At 42.0% G+C, this 20,105-nt stretch overlaps 2 protein-coding genes across 2 annotated transcripts in view; one reads left to right on the plus strand and one right to left on the minus strand.

Moving 5' to 3' along the window:
* The window catches only part of NOL10 (nucleolar protein 10), an 83,751-nt gene that overhangs the window by 19,299 nt on the left and 44,347 nt on the right, over nucleotides 1–20,105 (plus strand). The window contains exons 10-13 of the mRNA XM_081265462.1: nucleotides 2,662–2,740; nucleotides 4,333–4,482; nucleotides 7,251–7,317; nucleotides 11,760–11,812. Of these exons, the coding sequence (XP_081121588.1) occupies nucleotides 2,662–2,740; nucleotides 4,333–4,482; nucleotides 7,251–7,317; nucleotides 11,760–11,812 (349 nt within the window). The remainder of the gene's footprint in view (nucleotides 1–2,661; nucleotides 2,741–4,332; nucleotides 4,483–7,250; nucleotides 7,318–11,759; nucleotides 11,813–20,105) is intronic.
* On the minus strand, nucleotides 1,230–1,961 carry LOC308632352 (small ribosomal subunit protein eS8-like). The gene has a single exon (XM_081264404.1). The coding sequence runs from the start codon at nucleotides 1,928–1,930 to the stop codon at nucleotides 1,307–1,309; it is 624 nt and encodes a 207-aa protein (XP_081120530.1). The 5' UTR covers nucleotides 1,931–1,961; the 3' UTR covers nucleotides 1,230–1,306.

Consider the following 20,105-nt stretch of genomic DNA (forward strand, 5'->3'; position numbering starts at 1 on the left):
ATTTAAATGTCTGCTCACTTGCTCATTCTCCCATCTCCTCAGCCCAGGGCGTCCACCATAGCGCAGTTACTAACATCTCTCTCTTTTTTTTGAGATGGGTTTTTATATGTTGCCCAGGTTGGCCTCAAATTTATAGGCTCTATCAATCCTCTTGCCTCAGTCTCCTTAGTAGCCAGGACTATAGGTATGGCTGCCACAGCTTGCTTTCTTGTTACTAATTTTAAAGTGTTAGAAAGAGCCAGAGGATATTGATTAAATAAAGCTTGGTAGAAATAATAGCAAATACATATTACTGGGCATTATTCTAAGTTCTTTCTATATAGAACAATAGTTTTTTGATCTAGTTGCTGTTATTGAATTTGTAGATGAAAAGCATCCATCAATGGCATGTTTACTGTTCAGCCTTTTAAGATTTGTTTCAGAAGCATACTTAACAGGGAAGGATGCTTCAAGTATATGGTGCAGTGGGAAAGTAAATCACAGTTGCCTGTAGAATTTTTTCACATTTGTGTAAGAAGAACAATGAACATGTGTACAGCCAGAAGAAAAAATCTGGAGGTATACGAAAATGTTAAAAGTAGTTTTCTTACTGATTCAGTTTTAGGTGTTTTTGTTTTTTAATTGCTTGATTTTATTTTTTTCCTACAAACCTTGTAAGCCACCACTTCCATTATTTAACAAGTTCTGGAAGGTAGAGTCCATACAGAAAGAAAGAAAAAAGTGTAAATATGCATGGGGTGGCAGGAGATCATTATTTGTAGGAGAAATTGTTGTCTGCCTGAGAAGCCCAACAGAATCAACTGAAAACCTGTGAGAATTAATTAATATGAAAGATAAATAAATTGGTTACAAAGTAAGTGAACAAAGATCAGTGACTTTGGTGTTCATCAGCAATATCCTGTTTTATATAATGGACCAAAGTTCTCATTCACCACAAAAATTGCAAAATACAATAATTCTGTTGTACTTTTTATGAAGACAATGGCAAAATTTTAATAAGAAACAAAGTTTGAGTAAGTAGAAAAAAAAGTATCAGTGTGCTAAAGAATTTTCCAAGGTTCACTTTGAAGAGGAGGCAAAGCCTCAGGCTTCCTTCTGATAGCCACTTCCGTGGCGGTTCCAGGCTGAGGCTCTGGGTGGCAGAAGAGGCAAAGCTGTTGCTCAGTGCCAGCAGCCTGATGGACCTGGGCCAAGGACACTCAGACATGGAAAGCAGGAATGCTTGTCCATTTCTTTCTTTCTTTTTTTTTTTTTTTTGAACAATAAACACCTTTATTACATGAGCTAAGACAGAAGGGAGGAGGACTTATTTGCCCTTCCGGGCTTTGATTTTCCTCAGATAGAACTCCAACTCCTTGCCTTCTAGAACATAGCCATCTGCTCGGCCACACTGTCCTGGTCTTGATGCAATGCAGGCAAGAAGCTTGCCCTGCTGGAACTGCTCCTCCAGAAGAGTGCTGATTTTAGCATTCTTCCTTTCATCATACTTCTTTTGAATTTTCTTAGACCGCTTTTTGTTTAATATTTCTTCCTCCTCAGGAGTCAGCTTGGCCCCCTTCTTGCAGCCCAGGGGCAATGCATAGTGGGACTCGTACCACTGTCGGTATGGTGTGCTATCAATGAGCACAATGCAGTTCTTCACCAGGGTCTTGGTGCGGACTAGCTCATTATTGGATGCATTGTAGACAACATCAATGATCCTTGTTTTCCGAGTACAACACTCAGAGCCCCAGGAGAAGTTCCCCACATCTAGCCTCAAAGCACGATACTTCTTGTTGCCTCCCCGAACTCTGACAGTGTGTATCCGACGCGGTCCAATCTTAGTGTTGGCAGCAGGGCGTCCCAACTCATACTTCCGCTTCTTGTGGTAGGGCTTTCTCTTGCCCCCAGTCTTGCGGCGCTTGTGCCAGTTATCCCGAGAGATGCCCATGGCTCGGCGCTGGCTGGAAAGAGGAAACGCAAAGCTTCACGGTCCAGTTTGTGAGACCCTGCCCCCGCTTGTCCATTTCTGAGTCGTGTCCGTCACTGTTTGCACTTGGATAATTGCTTTTTGTGCAGAAATTCCCAGTTGGTGGGTAAGAAGCGCATTCTAGAGATGTCTTTGATACTCTTAGAGATCCTAGGGTCCTTATTTGGAGATAATCTTTTGTTTTACCTGGATGTAGCAAATTATGAAATGAAAATGTGTATACCCAAGTCCAAAAATAAAATTGTTTTCTCCTTAAGTAAAAAACAGATTTTTTTCTGAGAATACCTTATCATGGTTTAATTAAAATGGAAGGTTAATATAGATTGCATTTGTATGTAAAATGTATTTCAAATTTTGATTATAAAAGTGTGGCTGCACTTACCCTCCAAACAAAAGGCTAGAAATTCCCCATTAGAATTTTTTTTGGTACTGGGATTGAACTTGGAGGTACTCTTATCACTGAATTCTATCCCCGTCCCTTTTTATTTTTTGAGACGGGGTCTGGGTAAGTTTCTAACGCTGGCCTTGAACTTGCTATCCTCTTGCCTCAGCCTCCTGAGTTGCTGGGGTTATAGGTGTGCACCACTGTGCCCAGCTCCCTATTAGATTTGAAGTGAAGTTTAGCAATGACTTTGTTACTTAGAAAGAGGTTTCACAGTATATTCATGGAACATGAATATTTTGCCTTTCAGGATAAACAGTTTACCAACCATCTCTGCTTTGAAATTTAATGGTGCTTTGACCATGGCAGTTGGAACATCTACAGGGCAGGTAAATAATGTTTAAGTTGAAATGTCATATGGAAGTTGGTCTTTCAGAAGCATGTGTCAGGAGAATCATACTGTGGGAACACAGAATGGGACATTAAAGTTTGGCCTGAGTGGTGAGGATACTCCAGAATGCTGGATTCTTCTAATACCTGAGGAAAGCTTGACTTAACCAAGCATGATGCACATGTTTGTAATTCCAGCTACTCAGGAGACTGAGGCAGGATGATCACAAGTTTAAGGCCAGCCTGGGTAACTTAGTGAGACCCCATCTCAAAAACTTAAAAGGGATGTGGGATTTTGTGCATGTATGATTTTGTCAAAATGAACCCAGCTAGCATGTACAAACAATGCTCTAATTTAAAAAAAAAGGTGTGTGTGGGGGGGAGGAGGCTGGTGGGGTGTGGTTCACTGGTAGAATACTTGTCTACCATGCATGAGACCCCGAGTTTAATCCCCAATACTACAAAACAAAACAAAAGAAGAAATATTTCCCCTGTGCGTTGTCTGAGTACTGTGGAGTTAGAGATAACAGTGGGGTGGGCACAGGCACTTCCCCCCATATTCTTCTGTTGGTGCGTTGTAATTGTACATAATGGTGGAATTTGCTGTCCCATGCATGTCTGTCAGAGCCTGCACACAATGTAACACTGTAATTTGGCCAGGAGGGCCCAGGGGTTTTCTTGGTAGAGGTTTGGAATGGCATTTTCCAGAGAGTGTGGAACAGAGATCTGGGTCAAGAAATGGAAATATAGAATTTTGCCCAGCTCCTATTCTTGGAAATTCATAGTGGGTTTAAACACATGTCAAAGGACCTGAGAATTCCTGCAAACAGGAAATGTGGTCAGGAGATACTTTCAAGATTTGTGTATGCAAGGGACCTTTTGGTCACATAGCACTGTTAGCCATATCCCTTGCAGTGAGACCCTCAGAACCTCCATCAGCAGGGCTACTCTGAGGTCTGTCTTTCCTTGAAGGCAGAGCCCACATGCTTGGAAGTTTTCTTTAAGTCCACAAGAGACCTGAAACCCACCTTTAATAGATACTGCCTCTATCATCCTGTGCTAGAGGGGGCCTGTCACCCAGGACTGAGATTCTACCTTCCCTAGGCCCCCTTGCCTCTAACAACAGGGGTTAGAAGAGATTTCCCTGCTACCGAAGTTGTGCCATGCTGCCATTGTCGGCCTTCACCTCCCAGGCTTGTTTCATTATGTCTTTCATTCACACATCAATTGCGATAGCAGCAGTTGGACATAGTAGGCCCTTAGTGTGTATATTTGTTGAATTAACAAATGAAAAAAATAATTATGGACTTCCAGTTATTTCTTTCTTAGTATAGATCAGAAGCTTTCAAGCTTAGTGTACGTAAAAAATGACTCTCAGTTTTGAATTCATAAACTATACATTCTAAGGGTAATTTAAAAGACTTCACTAGATTATTGCTGGTAATGTTAGGACTCTGAGTAAGGGTGTTGACTGTGTTCATGAAAAGGTAATGAAACAAACAAATGGCTATCATTCTAACTTCCATATGTTTCTTTCTAAGGTAAACGGTTTAGTTTGTTTCAACAGAAGTAACTTGTTTTTTTCTTTCAGGTTTTATTATATGATCTTCGCTCTGATAAGCCACTGCTAGTTAAAGATCACCAGTATGGTCTACCCATTAAGTCAGTTCATTTCCAGGAGTCATTAGATCTGATTTTGTCTGCAGACTCTCGAATTATCAAAATGTGGAATAAGAACTCAGTATGTATTTTTTTGTTGGAATTACTCCCGTTTTTATTTGTGTGTGTTCCCAATGCTCTTGTGCTCCCATTGCCTCTTTTGAATGATGTGGGTTCCTAAGCAGGAGATTATGAGGATCCACGCGGGAGCCCTAGGAGGAGGCCAGGTGCTTATGTGATGTCTGTGCTTAAGAGGAGCAGTCGTACTTGCACCTTCTCCTGAGGTTTTCCAGGGTTGCTAGTCCTGGGGTGCATTTTTGATGTTGAGTTAGGTGGATAGAAAACCATTGTTTTAAAAAGTCTATACCTGAGATCCTAAGCCTTTGTCACCACCCAAGGAAGGTTCTTCATGGACCATGAGTTATCTTTCCATGTCAGTGTTATTGTAAATCCCAGTTTTATACGTTTCCCACCTTGAACAGGTGGATTTTTAGAGGCGGCACCTTTATAACGATTTTTAACAATATTTTTCTTAAAAAATAATATTTTCTCTTGAATATTTTGATATCCCTTCCCTTGGTTCTTAGTGTTATTTAAAAAATAATAAAATCCAGTATTACTGGCTTTAACCCCCTTCTGCTTTTTTCATTTTATTTATTTGTTTAATTTTATTTAAAAAAATTATTTTTAGTTGGACACAGTATCTTTGTTTTATTTTTATATGGTGCTGAGGACCAAACCCAGAGCCTCACACATATGAGGCAAGCACTTTCCCTCTGAGCCACAGTCCCATCCCCTGCTTTTTTCATTTTAAATAGTAGAAGGTAAGTTTATCAAGTAAGTCAGGAAAAAAATGTATTCAGTCTATTAGTTTTTTTTTTTTTTTGCATTTAATGAATTAGAAACTTATAATCTTAAATTTGTTTTTTAAAATAACATAATAACCGCAAAATAGCATCTGTAGTTTAAAAAATCAAAAAAGTGTCACTTTTACAGAGCTTATCCCTGAGATGAGGGTGGGTGGAAGGCCCACGGCCTCTGCATTCATCACCCAGAGGTAGCTGCTGGTCTCACAGGAAGCTGCAGAGCTCAGCCCTGTCATCTTGTTCCCTTGTTTCTAGTTTTCAGACCATTTGGTTTTTTAAGTTCCACTTTTTGACTCCTGAAGTGTTGAACTTACTTACCTTTTTTCCCCCCTGTGCATTTGCTCTGGAAGTTTAGAGCTGTTCTTAGGGGGTTTTGCCTCTTGAGCCCTAGTTCTGTGAGTTCCTTGTGACTCTTGAAGTGACTCAGGAACAATTACCCTGATAAGTGCCCAGGAATCAGTTGAGCTGTGTGCACTGTGGGCTTTGAGTTTGCAGGAGGTTTGCTTTCTCAGGAAGATTCAGCGTGTCTTAGATCAGGATTTTCTCTGCTGCTTTTCTGGCAGTCCAAACTTCTTCAGTGTTAAAAACACTATTCTTGCAGTAGGGTGGCATCCCAGGGACTCAGGACGCTAAGGCAGGAGGATTGCAAGTTCAAGGTCAACCTCAGCAACTTAGCCAGACTCTGTCTCAAAAATAAAAAACAAAAAGGGCTGGGACTGTCTCTCAGTGGTAAAGAGCCCCCCTGAATGAATGAATGAAAGAAAACACTTTTTAAATTACTACAAATGCATATGTTTTTATTTTAAAAAATCCATACATACTGATGCTGAGGAAGTTACTTTGGCCTGGCTTCTGTCCTACCTAAAGACAGCAGCTTATCAATTTAGATATTAGCGTGTGTTCCCCAGACTCTTCAGCTGCGTCGAGTTTCCCACAGTATGGATTTCTGTAACTGTGGTACCCCTTCTTTTTCTATTATAGTTTCCTTTCCCTTCCTTCCTTTCCACTTCCTTTTTATCTTAGGAACCTGGAAAGGAAGAGAGAGAGAGCTGTGTGAGTGTCACTGTTGGCTGCTGCTGTTCACGGAGCTTGAAGTGACCCCCTTGCCTGGCTGCAGTGCCACTCCCTCCCACCCTGGGGACTCGTGTGGCCAGATATTGGTCTTCTAGTAAAAACTAATAGCTGCAAGAGCTGGCAGAGCTCTTCAGCATCGCAACTTAAAACTTCAAACCGTCACACTGTAATTGCTACAGTAAATTTTACTTTGGCATTTTTTGTTTCTTATGACTAAATACTTCCTCTTGACTAACTCCCAGGTTGCTTGGCTTTGCATGACTTGCCTGCCTTGTTTATCTTTCTCATCGCCCTTCTCCACACCCACCTTCTTCTGTCAGTTTTTTCTTTTACTTTCCTCCTTTTTTAAATATAGCACACTACCTCACATTTAAAATAGGAATATTTTGGCCTTATCTACATAATAACTCAGGCCTTATGTATTTGTAGACTTCTTTTGTATTTCACATCCATTTTCTTGGTCCCTTGTGCCCTGAATTTGAAGTGTAGGAATGGCAGATGTCCTCATTTACCATGGTGGCTGTTCTCCTCTGGGTTCTTTGAGTACAAATTAAGTTGGGAATATGTCACAGATTTTTTGTAAAGTTGCAAATTTTTTGTAAAGTTGATGTGCAGTTTATTTTATACTTTGCCCCTTTTCAACATATAGGTATCATCTTTAAAACCCTGGGGCTTTTTTGGACAAGTCACCTCTCCAATTTGGGCTTCAATTTCTTCATCTCTAAAATGGGAACATTTGATAAATTAATACACAAATTCTCTAAGATTTTTTTAAATATAGATTTCTTCAGTTAGGTTGTTTTATTTATGTAGCAGCAGGTGATTGAGTTACATCTCCATTTTCTTTATGTGACATTGCTAAAAATTATCTTTAACTATTTAAATAATCCTTCTTTGCTTACTGTTTTAGGGGAAAATATTTACTTCCTTGGAACCAGAACATGACCTTAATGATGTTTGCCTGTATCCCAACTCAGGTACGTATGATGTAGCACACAGTGTTTGGTGAGACAAATGTTGGCTTTACATTTTTTAGCTTTAAACTAATTTTACTTCTTAAGATAGAGTTTGACTTGGTATTGGGTATTTTATTTGGAAGAATAAAGAACAGGAAGTGATATGCATGATTCAGAAGAAGGTACTTTTAATGACTCAGTCCTCATCCCACCTAGCTATTAGTAGAAACTAGTAACAATATTTAGGTAGGCGGCAGGTGAAATGCTATTTTGGTGTGCTCCTTAACTCTTTTATGTGATTAGTAATAGTGGGTGGAAATTGAGGTTAGAGATTGGAGGAGGCTGGAATTGCCTAATAATACACATATGGCTCATGAAGCCATGGGGTTTGGGTTTGTTCTCTGTTGTGTGCCGTTCAGAAAACGATATGATAGATTTCCATGTTGAACAATACATTCAAGGCAATGTGAAGACTTTGGGGGTATGAGAGAAGAATAAGAACAGTTTCTACTCTTGAAGTGATATATTCCAGGTGTGAGCACACACAAATAATTCTAATGCAGGTATACATAGCAGAGCACAAAGAGTTCGGTCATGTATGTGTGGACACACGTTAGAGGGAACACTTTTTACCCAGAGTACTAAGAGAAGAGCCTTAGAGGAGATTTTGTTTGGCATTGAGTTTGGTGCAGTGAGTGAGGTTGAATTAGAGGGAGACGGGGTCGGTGATCCACTGAGGGATTGTATACAATCTTTGTGAAAGAATAACAAGGAGGATGGGAGACTTCACACCTGAGTTGTGGTGACTCTGGGAGGACTTGAGGTGGGAACAGGTGGAGAAGGTCTAGAAGTGACATGCTGAGTGACTTGGGGTCTGTCTGTCATCAGAGCACTTGTTTTGGTAAAGGGTGGATTGGTTTGAAACTAAAATGACAGGAAGTGGTGCTTGGAGTTGAGACAGGGAGGACAGGTGAGCCAGCAAGAGGAGAGAAAGTTTATGGGTTCTTTTCTAACATTTGAGTGTAGGTGGTATTGGGACAATGGGAGTGCCTGGTGAGCCTCAAACCTGGTGGCCCATCAAAGTCACCTGGAGAGCTTTTCAGCTGCAGAGCCTTTGTGTCTTCTAGTTGTACTGACTGATAGGGCCCAGAAATGTGTTCTTAACATCCTTCCCAGGTGTCTCATGCACCAAGCCTTGCATCGGCCACAGACCTTCACCAAAGAGCTGCATCTGGTGCACTGTAGCAACTATCCAGAGATGAACAGGTATGCAGAGAGAAAGTTTTGAGGCATGTAAATAGAGATTATCTCAGAAGAAGCAATAGTGAGTAAGATCACCAAAGAGGAATGTTTGGAGTGAGACAGGAGGATTGTTTAGAGAGAGAAGGAGCCAGCAGAGAAAATGTCATAGGAGTGGACAAGTAACCCTGAACAAACTAAAATTTTTGAAGCTCAGAAGAACTTTAGGCATGAGAGTTTCAGTGAGCATTGATCAGAAAGTATAGGTATCACAGAGGTTGGAACAGGAAAGGAAGAACTGAGACTTAATTGAATCCTATGATACTATCAATCTGGATACTGGATGCTGTAATATAAATTTATTATTTTTATAACCCTACATATTCAGTGACCCACAGTCTGTCTGTCTGTCTTTTTTTGGTGGGGCAGGTATTGGGGATTGAACCCAAGGGCGCTTTACCACTGAGCTACATTCCCAGTGCTTTTTATTTTTTAATTTTGAGACAGAATCTCACTAAGTTTAGGGTTTTGCTAAGTTGCTGAGGCTGGCCTCAAACTTGTGATCCTCCTGTCTTAGCCTCCCAAATTTTGGGATTATAGCTATGTGCCACTATGCACCTGGCTTTTTCTTTTTGTCTGTTTTTTCTTACCTCTTAGATCAAAGCAATTGGATAATTTGCCAGGACTGGTTACCCTGCTGGTGTGTGGCAGGGCTTTGGTTAGGATCTTTCTGAAATGGGCTTGTCCTGGTTAACACATTAAGAGAGAGAGAAGTAGCTAGGGATCTTGTTATTTGCATTTCCCCTGTGAGAGTTTGAAGGCTCTTATACAGTGGGAAGGTAGTTGCATCCTGGAGAGTTCAGAAATACGTTGCAGGTGATAATGCTGCAACCCTAGTTGGGTTATTGAAGTGATGGGGGCTGTGGGTTGGGAAGGTAGCTTGGTGGTAAAGCACTTGCCTGGCCTCTGCTTGGCCCTGAATTCAGTTCCCAGTACTGCAAAATAAAATAAAGGATCTGGACTCAGTGTGAAGTGAATGAAGCAGGTGAGCTGAGGTTAGGACAGGGGCGAGGAGTGGGATTGGCTGGAGAGGGAGTGACAGTCTGAAGAGTGGCAGAGAGTAGTGAGAGAACCTCACTCCAGATCATTCCCCCATCTTTTTTTCCCTTTTCCATGACATTGACCTTTCTAAGATCAGGCCAGCAGTCTTGTAGAGCGTCCCCTTCCTGGACATGTATGATTGATTCTCAAGATGTTGTTTAACTAGTTCCTCCAGCTCTGTTTTTATCTAAAATGACAGGGAGGTCTAAAGGCTGAAGTTTAGGTTTAAATATTTTGATGAAAATGATGCAAGACTGCTACAGGCTGAGGTCAGTCTGCAGCTAGCTGACCGTCCCCGAATTGGTAAGGATGAGGCTGGTTCGCTTGTTAGCGGGAATCTCTATTACCAAGTATGGTTTTCTTAGATTTTTAGAAGTGACATTTTGGACAGAGGAACATTGTATTGTCAGATAACTTACAAGAGTCATCAGACATAAACCAGCTGGCCCAATCATTGCTGGGCTCTGTGCGACGGCAGGCGCGGGCAGATGAGTCCCTCACCTCTTCCCAGTGGCTTGGGCCTGAGCATGGTTGATTCACAGGCTTTGCTTTTTCTTGCTTTGCCACACCTTTCACCCTCCGCGCCACTCCATATGTTTTATGCTTAATCACTATGAGCTTAATCATATTTTTGAAAAGCTAAAACCTCCTCGTTTCTTTATCTGCTCACTTACTCATTTTGGAGTAATTAAAGCCTAATCATGGTGATTGTTTTGGAATGTTTTTCTAGTAGTAAGGTGCTCAGGATATTGAGAAATGATTCTGCCTTTCTGGTTCTTTTTACCGCCTCGCTCTTCTTGCTTATTCAGCCCTCTGTGCAGTTCTCATGTGTCAAGCAGCTGCTCTGTGCAGGTCAGGGCACTTACAGAGGCAGTGGGACTCTGTGACATTGATGTGCATCAGATTCATGACACAGGAAGCTTAGAAAGCTTACGTGTGTCTGAGTCCCGTCCAGACCTCTGGAAGAAGGATCATTGGTTTGAGAAACCATTGGCAGAGACAAAAGATGGGCTTTGGGCTCAAGAAAGACCTACTTCAGGGTTAATAATTACACCAATATCCCAGCCTCAGCTTTCTTGCCTTCTTTACAGGGCTGTCGGAGACCACGCATGCTGTTAAACGTAAAGTAGCTTTTTATCCTACAGCAGCGTCCTCTGAACTCATGGAAATCACGTGCTCACTTCAGTCAGGAGTTTACACAGGGGGAGCCCATTCCTGCTGTCCCTGTGGTGCAGTTTTGTTCTCAGAGTCTGAGCTGTTCAAGGCAGTGCTTCTGTGCTTCTCAAGTGTTTCTGGTAAAGGACTAGATGATGTTTCTTTTTTAGAGAGTTGTGTGTTTGCTAAGATACTCTATGTGAGAGTGCTCAGTATATTATCCTGGACCAGCCCAGTGTTTGCTGAGTTCAGTTTTAGAGTGCAGCAGTCTGGAACCGAGGCTACGAGGAGGCTCAGCAGGTGTGTCTCACCTCATTGACGAGCTGCCCCCCAGAAAACTTGGGAGGTGAGGGATGTATTGAAAAGTAGAAGAGAAAAGATAACAAAACTGAGACATCTGAATACCTTGGTATCAAATAGTCTAGAGCCAAAGAATAACGGCTCTTTAGGTAGTCACTGCTACTAGTGTTACGGAGAGTCATTTACGGAATTTCAGAAAACTGGCCTTCCTTCAGTCGTGCTTGCTCACAGTGCTGAGCCCTCAGAGACTAAACTAATCATTCTTTCTAATTTACAGAAAGAAGTTTTTCTTAATTCCTCGTTATTACTCTAATAAAATAGTACACCAAACTACCTTTAATTCATCTGTTTGAAACTGAGCATTTTGCTAAACTTGGTGTAACTCTAAGCACCTCATGGTGAGAACTTGTGAATTTAGCTAGGACAGCCTGGTGTTTCCCAGATGGGGGAGTTGCCGTTCTGAAGATTGAGGTCCTGTGTCGAGGAGGGGCAGCAGCTGAAGCCAGGACCTGCTCCAGGGGAGCCTGGCTTCCAGGCGTGGTGCTTCTGCTGGACGCTGCACAGTGAGCGCCGCAGGCCTCTCGGAATGAGACCCTGAGTAGAGAAGGGTACTGCCCCTGGTGTTTACTTCCCCGTGTGTTTACTTTCCCCCGTGTGTTTATTTTTAGGAATGCTTTTCACTGCCAATGAAACCCCCAAGATGGGCATCTATTACATTCCGGTAAGAAATACAAGTCAGAGTTATAATAACAAGGCGAGTGAAGGGGTCAGTTTTGAACAGGTGTGTGGGGACTTGGCTTTGTGTGGCTGTGTCAGTGACGCACAGCAGACTCACTCGTGGGTTGAGTTTGCCTCCTGAAACGGGTCAAGTCCAGACACTCTTACGGGAAACTGTTTTATATCGTGTTAAAGTAGACATTCTAAGTATTTACCCTTTAGAGTTATTCTTGGTTTCAAGCATTTCAGAATCTTAAACTTTTAGCTGTTGATCAAAAGACCTAAATCTGGAGGCCTGAACTTGTCCTGTCATACCAGCGCAGTTTGTGTCTAAAAGAAGCGAGACCCATCCGGGGTCGACATGGCCCTTGATAATCTGCCCTGATTCTTTCCTCCTTAAAGCATTCTTCTTTTATGCCAGAACCTTCCCCACTTTACCTCTTAGTTTATAGTGAAAAGAAACATAGAGGAATGTCATTTACAAAGCAAAAGGATACAGAGTATAAAGTTGGCATTAAATTACTGAGAATGGGGGGAAGAAAAATGGGGGGATATGCAGATCAGAACTTGAGGGAGGTGAGCTCTCCATGACCTCTTTCACCTCCATTGATGAAATTACTTTCTACTTATGATGGTTCTTTTGAAGTAGCTCAACTATGTGAAGTATTCCACCTGACACTTGAGTTGTTGTGGTCTCAGGAAACCAATGTTGAAAGCACTTTGTGATACTTCTTTTGATTGGTAATGAAATGAAGGCCACTCATATTGGAACTTTTGGGTTTACCTGTGTTCCTTTCTCCTGGGCTCAGCGGCTTCCATATTCCCATCAGTTGACCTACCTTTCCTTGTGTTGGTTGTTGAACAAGTGTATGTTGGTTGCATCAACTGCGTGTCAGGCACAGTACTGTGTGCTGGCAGTGTGACAGTGCCCAGGAGAGACGTGGAGAGACTCAGGGTTGGTTATGTGGGCCGGATGGAGGGGTGGGTTGAGTGGGATGTAGAAAGGGTGGGGATCTTGGCAGGAGAGGGAGTGGTGAGTTCAGTGCTCAGGGAGAAGAGCCAGGTGAGGAAGAGTCTCATGGCCAGGTATAGGAACAAGGGTCCGGAGTGCTGGCAGCGTCCTCGCAGAGAGTGATAGGATCAGATGTGTGTTTTAGAAAGGTTACTTTGGCTGCCACGAGGAGAATGGGTTGGACAGGAGCGGGCTGGGGTGGTCTACAGGAGGACAAGAGTGCCTGCCCGGCTGCGCCGGGCCTCCCTTTTTAGCGCTAAGATAATTTGGGAAAAGAAGTCCAACCTGGCAGGCAGTCATTTCAGAGGGTTCGTAATCCTTGAAGTGTCCAGTGGTGTATCTCAGAGGTGTTCAGTGGTTAAGACTTATGTAGATCACAAGAAATGCCTCCCCTCAACCCAGGGTTACCTCATTTTCTCCCCATTTCTGCCCCTTTGGGGAGCCGTGGGAAGAGGCAGAACACACCAGCTTGAGGTAAGTCAGGGAAGACAGCTGTCTTCATCCTCCTCCAAAGAGAGCTTACCATGTTCTCATCTTCGGCTTCATCTTAGGTCTCTTCCCCATGTCAAAAATGGACTAGCAGGGAGGTGAAGGCAAGGCTTTTTCCTCAGAAGGGGCTGAGCAGGCCAGATCCACCTGTGTGGGGTGGAGATGGGCTTTGGAGACTGGCAGTAAGCCCTCCATGAAGACACGTGAAGCTGGGGCAGTGGGGCGGAAACGGAAGGGCTCTTGAGGCTGTAGGATAGACTTGATGATCATTTGGTGTGAGGCAAAGGAAGAGGAAAGGATCAAGGACAACACCCTGGTTTCTGCTTGGGCAAATGTGTGGATGCTGAGGTCATCCCCAGGCCACGAAGGGTGGAAGAATATTAGGAATTATTTTTCTTTGATATTTTTGCATTTTATAAAATGACCTTTGGTAGAAATAGACACAGCTTTTTTGATTTGCAAGCAGTCTATGCATTTTTCTCTTCTCAGTGCTTTAAAAGTATATGGAAAGCAGTATGGAGATTTCTTGGAAAATTGGGAATGGAACCACCATTTGACCCAGCTGTCCTTCTCCTTGGTCTTTACCCAAAGGACTTAAAAACAGCACACTGCAGGGACACAGCCACATCAATGTTTAATAGCAGCACAATTCACAATAGCTAAAATGGAACCAACCTAGATGCCCTTCAGTAGATGAATGGATAAAAAAAATGTGGCATATATACACAATGGAATATATTACTCAGCAATAAAAGAGAATAAAATCATGGCATTTGCAGGTAAATGGATGGAGTTAGAGAAGATAATGCTAAGTGAAGTTAGCCAATCCCAAAAAACCAAGTGCCAAATGTTTTCTCTGATATAAGGAGACTGATTCATAGTGAAGGGAGCATGGGAGGAATAGATGAACTCTAGATAGGGCGGGGAAGGAAAGGGGCATGGAGTTAGAAATGATGGTGGAATGTGAGGGACATTATTATCCAAAGTACATGTATGAAGACATGTGAATATACTTTGTATATAACCAGAGATATGAAAAATTGTGCTCTATATGTGTAATAAGAATTGTAATGCATTCTGTCATAAAAATATTAATTAATTAAATTAATTTAAAAAGTACAAAAATCATCCTGATACTGCTATCACTACTAGTAATACTTGGATGTTATACTACTGTTAATATTTGAATGTATTGTCTTTCAATTTATATTTATAATGTTACACATGTGAAATTGTATTTACTATACAAATTTGTATCTGGGTTCCTTAAGTTAACCTTAGAAATATAAAATATAGTGCCAAGGTATTAAAATTACCAAAAGCATTTTTAGTTACCTCCATTATATTTCATTGCTTGGCTTGTGACGTATATGTTATGTTAGAACTGTAGGAGACTTCTGATTTCCTGGGTCTGTTTCTTTGGGTTCTTGTTGCTGTTCCAAATGATGGAAACTTGAAGCAGCAGGAGTGAGAGGAGCTGGTAATAGCCAGGTGGTGAGAAACTGCTCTCTAGATCAATGTAACATAGGACTCTTTAGTTTCAGCTTCATAACAGGAAGCTGTGACAAAAGTCCAGCGCCCTCGCCTGCTGCCTGTGTGTGTGGCTCAGTTCCTGCAAAGTCGAGTGCTGTGTGCAGCTTGCACTGCCATGCTCCCTCCTGACCAGGCCTCTATCCTGCTGCCCCTGCATGTTTTATAGCAGCACTTGTCTTTGCTTGGAACCTGCTCTTTGTAATACTCCATCAAAGTGCAGAGAGCCCAGGGGTCTGAAAGGCTGCCATTTTTCATAAGATTTTATCAGACTCACAGAGCTGATATGTGGCTTGAAGTTTCATCTGAGGCCTATGGAACCAGAGAAGTGTGTGTTTAAGACATTGTGCCAAGTGTAGGCAGTCTGGACCGATTTGTATTAATATCTTATAAATCAGGCATGAAATACTCTCCACCCCACTTTTGGGCCATGTAAAAATGAAGACAGCTCAATATACTTTCAGCCTGTTCAGTTTTGCCTTTCTGATACCGTCTTTCTTGAATACCTGAAGTCTTTGTAGATTAAGGCAGTTCCTGATTTATACTACCTGCTGCCACTTCAGTAGCTAAGTAGCTAACTAGTCCTGGGCAACCAAATGGGTTTTTTTTAGCACTTGTCCCATTTTCTGAGTGACCTCCTTTTTTCCTTCAGAGGTGGGACTCTGAGGTGCTGTTTGCTTGCTTGCTTCAGAGTCTAACTCATTTTCAGCTCCAGAGACTAATGCCAGGATATTTTGTTTTCCTCTAAAATTTAATTTAATCTCAGCTTAGTGTGTCATAACGGACACCTTTGGCAGCTGTATAGACTCCAGGGAATCCAGTCCCCTGTGGCACCCACCCCCAAACCCAGCCCTGAGGTTGATACTGTTGCTGTAGAAATGTTTGCAAGTTCCAAGCCTCTGATGCACAGTTAGCTTCTGCAGCTGCTGGGTACTTGGTCATTGGGTGTCTGCTTGCTTGGTAATGTGGATGTGTAAAAGGAAAATGTATTATTAATTGTTTTGAAAGCTCTTTGATTTAGAAGAACAAAAAGGATTGAGTTAGCAAAGCATGTAAGTTTCTGGTTTTGTTCTAAACATATAAATTTAAGCTGCTATAAAGATCATATGCAGTGTCACTGCACCCAGGTTTTATACATATGCAGTGTCACTGCACCCAGGTTTTATACTGGCTGTTAGGTATTTATTTTAAAACTTTTTCTTAGGAAAAAATTGTATATTATATCTGCTAAAATGTTTTATTTATAATGAATCAACAAAACATAATGATTGATTATTTTAGCATTTACTATTTAATTTAAAACTTGGAAAGTACTTTTGGAACCAAAGTCCCTGCAGATGGGGCAGAATTAGAAACAGGAAGGATGATATCTAACCTACACTAGTGCTTTTGTTTCTAGTATGAAATGGTCCTTGAATTCCTCCAGCATAATTCATAAAACACCCCAAACTCTCTCTTGAAAATAGAGGAGACTGAGTGTGGAAAAAGATGAAGTCTTGGGAAACACTTGCTTACCTTAATTTTTAACTACACAGAGCTGGGGTGCGGCTCAGTGATAGAGTGCTCCCCTTGCATGTATGAGGCCCTGGGCCAAATCCCCAGAACTTCAAAACAACACCCCCCCCCCCACACACACACACACAACCCTTCTGGAGACATGCAAAGCCAGAGGCAGTGCACAGCACATGCTGCACAGTGTTGAAGGTGGCAGGGAGCAATAGCTTAAGAGCATCTGGAAGCACCTGAGAAAGCCATTTCTCAGGTGACTGAGAAATGTTGTGGTAAATATATGGATAATTGCAGTTTCGAACATTTTTTGTTGTTGCTTAACAATGAAACAAAACTAGGTGTTGGAATTTGTTTGTTTTTTAATCAGTATTTTTTCTCTGAGTACTTTTGTGCCAAAAGCAAGTTTGGGTACAAACAATTTTAACTGCCCTGTATGTAGTGAATTGAATTTGTTTAGTTGTAAACTCAGTCACTATGTCAGATTGTCTCTTTGTGGCTAGTTTTTGGTCATATCTGTGGGATCCTCTTTATAGATGACATCTTTTTCAAGTCCAGTATTTAAAATATTCGTGTTCTGGCATGCTGTGGTGTACATTTCCTGAAGGCTAAGAACACAGCCTCACTCTTTAACTCTTAAAGCAGATGTCACTTTGCCAGCCATCCAAATTAAATGTTGGTTTAGTTTAATATTAGGTTTGACAATATCTTGAAATTAAGTATCTGAAAATCCTAGGTGGATAACTTCTCTGCTCTTTTTCCTATTTTTATTTTGGATTTTCCTATATTATAAAGTAAATATGGGAGGCCAGCGTTTCAGAAGGATGCACTGAGCACTGTGCCCTGGGAATGTGCTGGTGAGTTAGTCTGTCCCTTGCCCTTGTGAGCTCGCAGTATGGGAGGGGCCAGCAGACATACAGCTAGGTGCTAAGAAAAAGGACGCTGGGGCTCAGTGGCCAAGGAAAATGCTTAGGGCAGTCCAGGGTCAAGTACTTAACATCAGTCTTTTTCAGGTAGATATTCTATCATTTTCCTTCTTACATAGATATTGTATATGTATATGTTTTTTCTACTCTTTGAAGTTTAAGACCAAGGACTCAGTCTTCTATCTAATGATGATACACACCTAGGGAAAATGGTAAATGACACTATTTGGAAATTTTGGAGAACAGCAGAGTGAGTAGTGGCCAACAGTGCAGTTTTGCTTTTCCAAGACAGTTGATCAGTTGGAACAGCCAGCCAGTCTCTCTTTCCTCACTGACATATCTCATATGCCTATTGCTGTACTTTATGTCCACGGTTGACCAGGCCTCTGTGCCTCTTAGCAGCACAGATTAACCACTCTTTCCTAGAAAAATATGAAAGGAGAATATGGAAGCAAGGGCTTTTGTTGTAGCTTTTCTGGAATTTGTGAAAAGTTGCCTTTACTTGCAGGGCACAATAGACTTACCTGTTTAAAAGATTGTAAACGATACCTGTCACTTTTCTTCCTGTGCTTTCCAAGGGAGTGCTAGAAGTGCTGTGTGTGTGTTCCTCCTTAAAATTTGGGTGAAGGCTGTGGCTCATGCCTGTAATCCCAGCAACTCAGGAGGCTGAGGCAGGAGGATCACAAACTCAAGGTTAGCCTCAGAAACTTAGTGAGACCCTGTCTTAGCAAATAAAAAGGACTGGGGATATGGCTCAGAGGTAAAGTACCCCTGGATTCCCCAATACATTAAAAAAAAAAAAAGGATTTGAGTTTAAATGTGACCACTAACCATGATGGGTTCTATCGATCCCTGCCCTCTCAAAGCCAACCGTGGCTCATGCATGTTTGCTCATAAGATACTGTGCAGAGCGCCCAGGTGAGTGGTCTTATTGGCCTGCTGGTGTATGTTGAAATGGCTCTGAGTATATAGGTGTCCATGTAAAATCCTAAAAATTTCTACCTAAAAATGCTCATTTAAGCAGATAGATGTTAGACATGGTGACAGAAGTAATTTTGTTAGAAGTTACTGTTATATAGTTCATTAACAACATATTCTCTTGAAGTTGTACCAGATGCAAAGAAAACTATCCCTGAGGAATTGACCAGTATACAAAGAATATCCAAGACAGAGCGTAAATTAGACACATAGGAAAGGGAAGCTTTTGAAGCTAGAACATTAGAATTGGAAAGGATCTTTGAGGTCCCCTAAGCCAGGATTCAAGTTGTTTGTTCAGGGTCAGATGACAAGTTGGTGGCAGAACTGGATCTAGGAGGCATTTCCTTACCCTGCATCACAGCGAAGAACTTAGATACTGGAATTAGTTGGACCAGAGTTTGAAAACCACCTTTGCCACTTAGAAATTTTGTAACTTTAAATGAGTTCTTAATCCTCTCTGAACCCTGGTTTCTTGGACAGGGAGAGAGGGAGAGCAGGAGCATACACTTATACTCTCTAAGGGTTTGAATGATGAGGCCACCTGTGCCTTTCCATGGGCATATTATGTCTTGAGAGGGCAGAGCAACTGCCATCTGCTATCAGTCTCCTGTGCCTGCTGTGTCTCCAGTGGTGCTAGTTATGCATCCTATGGGGAGCGCACCGAGAAAGCAGTTCTCTTGTTCTTTCTAGTGTTCTGTGCTGAGGTGAGGAATACTGTTTAAAAAGGCTGTTATTTCCCAGCGCATGGTGATGCCACCTTGAGTGTGCTCTTGGTAACTTGCAACGTGGGATTTTTTTTTTGGTGTGACATGGTCACAGGATGAAAGTTATTCATTGTATCTGGTGTCACTCCAACACCAGAGGAAACTATTCCAAAGGAATTCTCAAGTTTATTTTAATTGTATTCCATTTAGTCCTTCTGCTTGATTTAGAACCCGATTTCTATAAGAGGTTAAACCAATGAAATTGAACTTGAGAAACATTAAATACAATGGGTAGAGTAGGAGAAGGGGAAAGATTCACAACTTAAGTTAGTAATGGGTGAAATGGGCCTTAGGAGCAACATGTTAATTACAAAAAAGAGAGAGATGTAGGGGTTTTTCTTGCCAGCAACCTGCACTGATGAGATGAGCTGGGATCAGAAGAGCTGGCTGCAACATTAAGCTAAGAAAACAGTGAGAAAGCATAGGACACAGAGGATAGGACAGCTCTGTGACCTTAAGGTCAGCTTCCATGCTAGAAGACAAGAGAGTGTGCCCCCGGAATCTCTTTATTTTTATGGGGGGAGGTGGGGAGACACACAAAGGAGTTTCGATAGAATATTCTTCACAAATAAGGCAGGGGATAAGGTTTCAAAGCAGGGGTAATGCCCAAGTCCAGAGCTGAAGCAGACTTCTTTGCAGAGCGAAGGTGAAGGCCACTTACTTCGAACAGCAAGTCGCATGCGATGCCAGACCGACACTCACTTTACACAAGGCTGAGAGGGGATGCTTAGCTCCTGGGCAGGTGGCCTCCCACAGGCTTTGGTCTTAAGCCCAGGGTATAATATTAAGTAGGATTTGGCAACAGTCCCTCCCATGAATGGGGTGGAAAAGGACAAAATGCTACCCAGGCTGTCCTGGTTGTTGTGAGTTGAAGAAAGCTCAGCCAAGAGTTGTGTTATCACAGGATGTAGGGAAAAAATAAAATCCTGAAAGAAAGGCGCTATAGTGAGTTGGAGTGAATGCTGGGGCATTGGGTGAAGAGGTTTTCTATTACTGAGTCTCTAGGAAGAGCTGTTGGACCAGGGCCAGGGAGCTACTTACAGGAAGAAAAGTCAGTCTGAGAGAAAAACATGATTCACTTTAAACTGAGTT

This window comes from Spermophilus citellus (assembly GCF_964194105.1).
Source record: "Spermophilus citellus genome assembly, chromosome: 13".
Lineage (NCBI taxonomy): Eukaryota > Metazoa > Chordata > Mammalia > Rodentia > Sciuridae > Spermophilus > Spermophilus citellus.

Bases quoted from the DNA above. Each gene is read 5' to 3' on its own strand.
- LOC308632352 (XM_081264404.1), bottom strand. From the start codon at position 1,930: ATGGGCATCTCTCGGGATAACTGGCACAAGCGCCGCAAGACTGGGGGC.